We start from the raw sequence: 10189 nt of genomic DNA, 5'->3' as shown, positions 1-10189 counted from the left end.
CTGGGGCTGTTTTCCTGCAAAGGGGCCCGGAAAACTGATCCGTGTTAAGGGAAGAATGAACGGGGCCAAGTATCGTGAGATTTTAAGCCGAAACCTCCTTCCATCAGTGAGAGCCTTGAAGATGGAACATGACATGATCCCAAACACACCGCTCGGGCTCCATAAAAAGCATTTCAAGGTCCTGGAGTGGCCTAGCCAGTCTCCAGACCTCAACCCCATAGAAAATTTGTGGAGGGAGTTGAAAGTCCGTGTTGCCCAGCGACAGCCCCAAAACATCACTGCTCTAGAGGAGATCTGCATGGAGGAATGGGCCAAAATACCAGCTACAGTGTGTGCAAGCCTGCTGGAGACTTACAGGAAACGTTTAACCTCTGTCATTGCCAACAAAGGTTATGTTACTAAGTATTGAGTTGAACTTTTGTTATTGACCAAATACTTATTTTCCACCATAATTTATAAATAAATTCTTTTAAAATCCCTCAAGATGATTTCCTGGAATTGTTTTTTTTTTGTTTTTTTTTTTTCTCATTTTGTCTCTCATAGTTTGAAGTGTACCTATGATGAAAATTACAGACCTCTCTCATATTTCTAAGTAGGAGAACTTGCACAATCAGTGGCTGACTAAATACTTTTTGGCCCCACTGTATAGCCTACTTCATTCTCCACCTTATTTAAGTGTTCAGTAACTTCTTGAATGTGCCTCCTTTACCTTCAGTTCTCGTTTCTCTACACTCACTGACCTAACTTTACCTACCTCTGTTGCAAACACATCAGCGTGCCCCGCTTCTTTCCGTCTCTTTCTCTCCCTCACTGTGTGTCCGCTCTGGTGACTTTCTTCATCAGTAGTCAGCTACGTTGTATAAAATAGACGAAAAACAACACTTGTCATCTAGACTTTTCCACCCGCTGTTCCGTTCACAGCAGCAGCAAGGCCGCATGTTGAGGAGGCGTGTTGACGATATAGCCTTTCAAAACAAAACCAACATGGTAGGTAACAAATGACACCTGCTGCACTGGTGTGTTCACTGTCGCTTTACCTGGTTCGTGCTTGTAAAATATCCACGTGTCGTAACACAATAGATTGCAACTCTGTGTTTCTATGAGAGATGATACAATGCGTCGCCAAATATTCCTGGGCAGCCCGCTGAAGGAAAGTTAATGTGTGGGAAATACGGACTAAAATGATGTTTTCCTTATTACAAGCCAGGTCTTCAGCAGTGTCGACTGGCACTGAGTCTCCCTCCATGTTGTTGAAGTTTATGAGCTAGAGTGGCTGCGCGCAGAGGGAGGCTGTGCGGTGTGGGACGGAGACAAGCAAACGCTGGAAGGACTTTAGGGAAACATATTAATTAACTCAACATCAAACTCTTTCGGTAAAAACAGTATTGCTTAATTTTATATCTCTTGAAATTAGATCAGTATACCGATATACCGTCCAGCCCTACGCTGCAGAACAAATGACCACAGAGTGTAGTTAAAGTCTGTCTGTTGTTTCCCAACTGCTGGAAGAGTGAAGGTGGTGGGCTCCCCTGGGCTTCAGACTCCAGTCTGGAAGGTGATTAGGAAAGCTAACAGTATGTTGGGGTTTTTTTGGCTGCTATGTAACATTTGCTATATTTATAGTAACATTAATTAGCCACATGTCATTACTACCTACTGCTCTTTTATTAAGGACAATCAGTACATGCTTAGACTAAACCCTGTCCGGTACACGTACTTTACATCCTGATTGTTAAATTATATTTCAGTTTTCTGATCAGAGATGGTCTCTCCCCTCGTTAAAAAAACAAGCCTAGACCCATCTCCATAAACAATCTTCAAGTTAATCTTCTATCAGTCAGGTTTCCATGCCCTTCACAGCACTGACTGCGCTCCTGAGGTTGAGCAGTAAGCTTCTGTTGACTTCTGATTCAGGTAGCTGCTAAATCCTGGTCCTCCTGGACTTGAGCTCTGCCTTCAACACCATTGGCACACTGTCCTCTTAAATTGTCTGGAACACCACATAACGATTTCCGGTGTTGCCCATGAGTGGTTCACCTCCTACAGTATTTAACTGATAGAAATTTCTCTGTTAGTATCGATGATTTTGTGTCATCCTCGGCTTCTACCCACTATGACTCAATTTCAGGTCCCATCCCAGCGGGAACCTCTGGGTCTGAAAAGCAAAGCCTTACACGTGCATTATTTCTAATGGCCAGCAGGGGGCGACTCCACTGGCTGCAAAATGTCTGATTGCATTGGAGCTTATGAGCCTGCTTCTCACCTGATTTATTACCTCATAAAAACATTTCTAATGAGTTTATGGTTAGTTTCAAGTCGTCTTAAACGCTGCATGATGTTCATTTAGTAAAGTCCCATTCAAGTTGTATAACAAAAAGACACAGAACTTAACAGATAATTAATTAAAATATGGTAACATATAAAATAAAATGATATATCCAGTTATGTGTAAGGTACACCCAGAACATTCCTCAGTGCATTTTTTAAATTTGCATTTGGGGAGAATGTAAACCGCAGCAACAGATGAGAAAATGGTTTCAAAAAATTCTGAGACAGATGATGAAGCAGGGGAGGCTTTAGGGCATGGCTACCTTGTGATTGACAAGTTACTACCATGGTGCTGCAGAATAAGCTTTTTAGGACCTCATCATTGTGATGAGTGGTTTCAGGATATAGCTAATCCTTTTTATGCCTGATGTAAATGATGTTTTTGTAGAAATCTGATAGAGTTGCCAAAAATCTGGTATACATAATATTTGGGACAAGAGTGTTTTCTAGCACAGGGCAAGTTTAGAAGTGGAAGAAAACATTTATTAAATCATATTTATTTCATATATAAATAAAAAATCCGAACAGATCAGTGTCCTGGTTGTGCTCAGAATAAAGTCTGTTAACTGTCGCATTTATACACGAGCTAAACTTGCAGTCAACAAAGTCCACAAAGCAGCAGGATAAAAAAGATCCGGATAGCTGTTCATAAGGCATTTCCAGCATTAATTCCTCAGAGAAAGTATAAATGAAACAGAAAATATGGGCTGTACCATGTACTCACATTTTGAAGGGCTGGAGCCTAAGACTAAGTGGACATTTATGTGAAGCCTGTAACTTTTCCACATTATCTCTTTTCAGCTCTGTTTTCTTATTAATGCTTATGAACTTGTTTGACAGAGAGCTCAACAACATGGGAATCTGGTATCGAATGGGGAACGTACCTCGGGCCCAGGACTCCACAAACACACCAGCCACCAACAACATCCAGAATATGAACTCCTCCTCCAGCTCAGCCCCAGTCCCAGCTGCTCCTATGCCCAAGTATGTCCACTCTAATGATGCATTTGTACATGTGTGCTAACGTGTCTGATTTTATCATCACTTAACACACATAACTCACATGTATGTTGACTATCCTGTCCTGTTGAACATCCTTTCCTCAATGTAAGGGGAACATATTTAGATTTAGATGACAGTGAAGTAGGAAAAGGTCTCAGCTGAAAAACAAATTAAAATTGCTGCCATGTTGACAAAAAGAAAGTTGTCTGCTATGAAGTTGATTCTAATGTACACTGTTTTCTTGGAACTGTCAAGTCACTTTGAATACCTGTTTCATCAGGACATTAGAGTTATCCAAAGAAGGTTGAAGTCAAGGGCAACTGGTATTGGTTGAAGATACTAGTAAACGTTTCATCCCTCATCCAAGAGACTTCTTCAGTTCTGAAATGACCAGCAAGGCAACTCATTTAACCTTTGTGGGATCGTTAGCTAGGATCATCAATACCGCTGGTTCGTTAGTACTCCTGGCTGTGGTAACGACAGTCGTCATGGTCGTTAGAACCACCCGTGGTCAAGTCTGAACGACCATCGTTGGCATCTTCACCTGAGGTCAAGAGGAAAAGCTTGTTTAATTTCCTGGGAAATAACATAGTTATTACATAGTTCTTAAGCTAGAAATTGAAGAATTATGAGTTTTTGAGTGGCTCCTAGGCAAAGCAGTGCATCCCAAGGAGGAATTGTTTTTGCTCTAGTGAGTTCAAACCCAGCTTGACGCGATCTTGCAAAACAAGTAGGCTAGCTTTTTTTTTTTTTCATATGTGGCCCATAATATAGTGCTCACTTCTACAAAGTTGATATGAGATGCGATGTGACTTAGAAAGAAATAGCCGTATATAAAATTAAATATAAAACTGTAATATTGACTTTTTGTTTCACACAGGGCACAGACACGAGTCTCGCTGGAGCCCTAACACAAAGGTGTGATGCAGAGTTGTGACACCCTGTATTTCTTTAAAGCATAGGTTTAAATTTTTTCAGGTTTTAAAACTAAACCCCCGTATGGTCATATGCACAAAGAGTTTTTGCTAGCTGTAATACAGAAGGAGTATGATGTTTGATGTTTGTTGTGGCTATCAGCTGCCTGGAATCATTTTCTCTAGTTTCAAATGATGCAGATTTTTTGTGATCCCGTAATCCACCTAACAGAACATAAAGGTAATGTACTTCCTCATCTTTTTCCATTCCTCTGCTCCTGTAGGTCCAGAGCTCAGAGGAGTAATTCTAGGGGGAAAATCTCTAAACAAAATGATTATTAAGGCTTTCCAAAGTCCACTCACTGATGACTGAACATGGACGTGCAGTAAGGGACAATGCATAGATTGAGTGTTTTGTCTCCATTGAAGTGACCGGATGCTTTTTTATTTTGTTTTTTACCAAGGCACATTTCCATGACTCTCCCAGCCAGCTTCAGAGGGAAGAACACTACCAGACCGGACTACGAGCACCAGAACTCCAACCTGTATGCTATCTCAGGTCAGAAGCAGTTTGACGGTCTTTTTCTCAACATCCTCTTCACAAAATCACAAATGTCTTGTTGAAATGCACAAATCAAACTCGTGCCACACATGGTGAATGCTGTATGTTAAAATGTACTTCAAAATTAAAATCAGGGTGTCTAGTATTAAACATTGATAAACCAATTTAGTTCAGTTGTAAATAAACTATTAAACACGCTGTAATCAGTAGATGCAGCAAGCCAGCAAGACTGGCTCTCCTTAATCCTATTGCGTTCTTTCCAACTTTCAGTGGTGTGTGTGTGTGTGTGTGTGTGTGTGTGTGTGTGTGTGTGTGTGTGTGTGTGTGTGTGTGTGTGTATATATGTATATATATATATATATACACACACACACACTGGACGGTCGGTACAAATGACCGTAGTTATGGAAGTGAAATGCCGTAGAATTGTGACTGAAATATTTATTAATCTCCACAACCTCGGATCTCTATTCCAGTTCACCCAGCCCTTTTGTAGCGCTCGTGTGATTAAAATAGGGCCTAAAATATTGTTGTTGTTTTTTTATAAACATGTGAATAAATGTTTTTCTGTTTTTCTCTGCTGCTGCTGTAAAATGCACATTCATGAGCATTTATGTGAACTGTCTCTTTCAGCAATGGACGGAGTGCCTTTCATGATCTCTGAGAAGTTTGCCTGTGCCTCGTCGGATGTAAGTTACCCAAGCTGAGTCTTTAGTCTTCAGGGCCCATTTGTTCAAAAAGTTTAATCTGGATCAGCATGATTGGAAATCCCATGTTCCGCTATGCAGGATCATGTAACCCCTCTTACTTTTGTGCCAGTTTTTCAAAGCAACATTGGATTGGATAACCCTGATACAGACTTTTCAGGACTACCAAATCCAGATTACCAGTGCTCTAAATGGCCATAACCAACGTGGGGACAATAAAAAATGAGACAATACAAACAGTCCCTTCCTTTTTCAGTGTCTTCAAACAGTCAGACCCCTCATCTGACCCACAACAAATAAATAAAAAACAAATAAACATCATTCACAAATATATTGTGGATATTTGGAACACGTGTTTTAATCTGTACTTCCGCTCTTTCTGTTTCTCGTTGAAGAAGTGACTTCTAGTCATCATCATCTTTGTTTGGTAAAGAACTCTTCCGGCCTCTTTTCCGAGCTCCTGTGGTGGTGAAACCTGAAATAAATCCAGAAACATGTCGGCTGGACTGGTCCCACTAATGTTGCTGCTGGAATGCAGTAAGGTACAGCAGTTCAGCTACAGACTGTAGCACCGTTCAGCCGAGTTTCATTTTGTGCCCCAGTAAAAAGACATGAAACCAAAATCCTAAAATCCACCCTGAATCTATCCTTCTATTGGGATCAGGATAATCCTGATATAATATATATATTTTTTTGGATCAAAGGGATCCCAATTCTACTAAAAAGTTTGAACAACACAAACTGAAGGTTTGATCCAGATCACAAACAGGATTGGATTAGGAGATCTGATCCGATTTCAGAATCCTTTTCTTCTTTTGAACAACCCATTTTCCAGATTTGATCCAATCCCATAGCCGAAATCCGATCAGATTACTTTTGAACAACTGGGCCCAAGTGTGTGACAGGTTTTATCCTCCTATAGCAGAGGTGTCTGACTGTGTGCTGTAATGCCTCTGCTCAAGTTCTGTACTGTTGTTCAAAATAACCAGTGTAAAAACAAAAGACAGGGCTGTGGAGGCAACACTGGAGTTACTGAAGTTGAACTTGTTTATATAACTGAACAACTAACTGACTATCACTGCTCTCCATATTCAGCTGCAGCAGGTGGATCTGATGGGCATTACAATCAAGTCACTGGCTGAGATTGAGAAAGAGGTGAGTAGACAGCTATCAGACAGGCAGCCTGCATTTTATCACATTATGTATCCTCTTTATTTGCGGGTCAAACTGAAAATGTTGATGATACCTGTAGGACTTTGCTGTAGTAATATTGCTATAAACATCCAGGTTGTTATAAACAGGAATTATCCTGAACTGCTGTGCTGTGACTTGATGGATGTGTGGGAAGTAGTAGTAGTAAAGTGAAAACAGATGATGTGAGATCTGATGGTGTCTTGAATCCTCCATCTTCCTTACATTGCCTTTACAAGCTCAATAAATTGCAGTGTTCCTGTAATTACACACCGTGTCCACCAGAAGCCAGTGTGGTCCTTGGTTTGATCTACTGTATTAGGTGCGTTCAAGATGACGGCGGCTAACTTTCGCCGACTGGATAGTCTAATGTGGGCTGCAGGCGGCTGCAGTGGCGGGGAATAAAAATGGCACCGTCAAGTCGGACACATTCTACCTGTGCAAGCTTATTGTGAGCTGAGATCAATGACTGATCTTGAGGCATTTGCAAAGAAAAATGCCACGAGACCAGGCAATAGTGTGGTTCCACCTTTGTGCAGCCGCAGAAAAGCTACAGCGGCTGCAGGACTCGGCGCCTGCAGCGAACCTTGCTCCTGCGAGGTTTTAATGCATGCCTTATGTTAAGTCCAGCATGCATCACGTGCACAGCACCGCTTGAAGTCAAGCGCACCTGTTGTCAGAGATGTTTGGACTCCTCATTTTACTGATGCACTCATGTTTGATAAAGTCAATGCAGGGTTGGATCATTTTACCACAGTGTATTGCACAGTAATGATGTTTGTCTCCCTCTGTCAGTATGATTACAGTTTCCGTACAGAGCACAGTGCAGCAGCTCGTCTCCCTCCCAGTCCAACACGGACCTCTTTAAGCTCTGAGGCCTGATGATCCCCTCCTGACCTCTCCCTAACAACACTCTCCCCTTATGGACACCAACAGGAGAGACCTGTACACAACTACTGAGGACCTGCCCACAGCAAACAGTCCCAAACACCTGTACTGAGAAAAAAGGAACAAAACACTACTAACAACACTGATGAGCTGGCTTGTAAAATGAGATGGAATTGCCCATTGTTGGACAAAACAGACCTTTATTGGTCAAGGAAATGGAAAGAAATCTCACCTGTGATTTAAAAATAATGTGTATTTTGTCAAAAGAGGAAGTGTTGTTCAATGTAATCCAAATAGCCCCACTCCATCTGAAGGACTTAACCACAAAGATAAAAGGATACTTTATTCTGATGGATCTGATGGACCTGTTAGGCCTTTGCTCCCTGAAATGGAATGAGAGTCTGAGAGCAGCCATCATATTTACCTTCCTGGTTTATGAAACGCCTCTGCTCTGTCATGGCACCAGGAGGGTACGTCATCCCAGGGTTGGAAATACAAAAGGAAGCTTCATATCATGGGATGTTTTAGCGTGTACTGGACTTCTTGATGAAGAAGTATTGTCATTGTTCTCTAGATGTTACTGTAATATACTGGTGTGACTGTGAGTGCACCTTGGGAATTTCAGCGCGATTCCTGTTTGCCACATATATTCACTGTCTCTGAGCCAGCAGCTTGGCTAACTTCCACCACAGCCACTATCACTGTTTAAAGGTTGACACACACACCACTGTTCTTAAGATTTCTGTCAAGTGTTACTATTGTAATGTCTGCTATTTTTTAGGGCTTGGTTTCGTTTTTCCAAATTAGTGATAATAGAACACCTGAGTTTTAGTAACAATACCAAAACATTACTTTTGTCCATACCTTACTTTGAATAACTACTAATATACCTTTTTTAAAATATATATTTTATGTGGAAAGAAGAGTTCCCCATTTTAACTAACACTCCTCCTAAACATGTTCTAAAAAATGCATTCAAATCAGCACAACCTTTAGGGATCGGTTTAAATGATTGTGGAATCAGCAGTGCAACTCAGGCGGAGCTGCGAGCCAGTTACTTTTGGTCACACTCTGTCATGTTTCAAATGACTGCGTCAAACGAGTTACATATGCAAGTAGGGTTCTATCAGTTCTGTCTAGCTCTATTACACTAGCTTCTGCAACACTATACAAGCTACAGTTTACTGTTCACGTGGAGTATGCAGACCTTGAGATTCCAAGTAGAAATCTGCATGATCCTAACAAAGGGAACCATTCATCCGACTAAACCACTGCAGCTCTCACTTAGATTGTCTTGAGCTTACGGGACATTGTATTCACAAAAACAATGGGATATTAAATGAACAACAATATTAGATATTTTATTTGTTTGTTTTTTATATTATCATCCACATGTTGACGTAAACACACACAGCACACTATTTGTTGCCGAGTTTGGGTACTTGACAGTTCTGGATCCTCCATGCCACCGATGCATTTCAGTCCATACTGAGAGAGGTTGACTTTGCATACCCAGCTTTAGTTTCTTTACATCATCTGAACTGTCATTGTCAATAGTGTTTAACACACAGAAAGGTGTCACAGATTGTTGGCTCTTCATCATCATACATGTTGTCAAGCAAAAGTGCTCTTTTTTTTATTTGATGTGAAAAAAACGTGCCTACAGATCGTATGTATACGCTGTAACAGTGGTAGGCTTTTGATTCAGTTTGTTTCCCTCTACCTTTCTAAACAGACTTTTTTTTGTAGCTTGAATCTGTTTTAGGAGTCAGAAAACGTTGATTTAGCCGTTGTATTTTTATTTTATCCATTTGACATGTGAAAGAAAATTACCAACTCAGAACCACTACTTGAGTTCAGTTCTAATGAGGCTGATGGGACACCAAGCAGGGGCTGGGAAGCAGTGCAACCCTGAACCAGACTGACTGTTCATTGTCAGCCACACAAGCACAGTATTTCTGTTCTTACATTTCTTGTTACTTATGAGCGTACATATATACCTACTGATATTCCAGAAATTCTCAAATACTGTCCAGGCCTAATCTCCACTTTTTCTAAATATGTTTAAGCATTATTTTGTTCTCAGATCTCTTTTTGTGTTATTATAATATTGTCTTGAAAAGCATCAAGGATGATGGTGAAGGACAGTGCCCCTGATTTATTTTGTTTATTACACTCCATTTGTTTCATAAGATGGGTGTTCAAAGAAAACAGTTTTACTTGCTTGCATGTGTCTCTGAACATTATCAAGTCATAAATGCATGGACGAACTTTATTTTAGATTTTTGTTTGTCTAATTTATTAGTCATTTCTGTGAGGCGACCACGTTGTCCCTAAGACTCTTGTTGTTTTCAGAAGTGTAACATATAAAATACATCAATTGCACTGCTGATGTGTTTGATGGGGGTAAAAGGATTAACAGCTCCCGCCCATGTGAAGCAGTGTGTATTATAGCTGAGTGTGTCTGCCTGCTCTGTGATGAGCTACACATGTATCATTTCTCACATGTGGTGTTTACTTCCAGCCAGTGTTGCTGAAACATTTAATAGTGAACTAATGTCTGCATTAACAACAAATAACAACCCTGCCTGTCTGTT

The 10189-nt window shown here is 40.7% G+C and overlaps 1 protein-coding gene across 1 annotated transcript in view; it reads left to right on the top strand.

Moving 5' to 3' along the window:
* mvb12ba (multivesicular body subunit 12Ba) overlaps nucleotides 1–9867 on the top strand; it is a 23703-nt gene extending 13836 nt beyond the window's left edge. The window contains exons 6-10 of the mRNA XM_046067708.1: nucleotides 3169–3312; nucleotides 4709–4803; nucleotides 5440–5495; nucleotides 6609–6668; nucleotides 7500–9867. Coding sequence (XP_045923664.1) covers nucleotides 3169–3312; nucleotides 4709–4803; nucleotides 5440–5495; nucleotides 6609–6668; nucleotides 7500–7586 — 442 coding nt within the window. The 3' untranslated portion in view covers nucleotides 7587–9867. The remainder of the gene's footprint in view (nucleotides 1–3168; nucleotides 3313–4708; nucleotides 4804–5439; nucleotides 5496–6608; nucleotides 6669–7499) is intronic.
* Nucleotides 9868–10189: the final 322 nt, after the last annotated feature.

Source organism: Micropterus dolomieu, linkage group LG13, assembly GCF_021292245.1.
Source record: "Micropterus dolomieu isolate WLL.071019.BEF.003 ecotype Adirondacks linkage group LG13, ASM2129224v1, whole genome shotgun sequence".
In the NCBI taxonomy this organism is placed as follows: domain Eukaryota; kingdom Metazoa; phylum Chordata; class Actinopteri; order Centrarchiformes; family Centrarchidae; genus Micropterus; species Micropterus dolomieu.
Note: the sequence above shows the minus strand (reverse complement) of the source record. Positions and strands in the feature narration are given on the sequence as shown.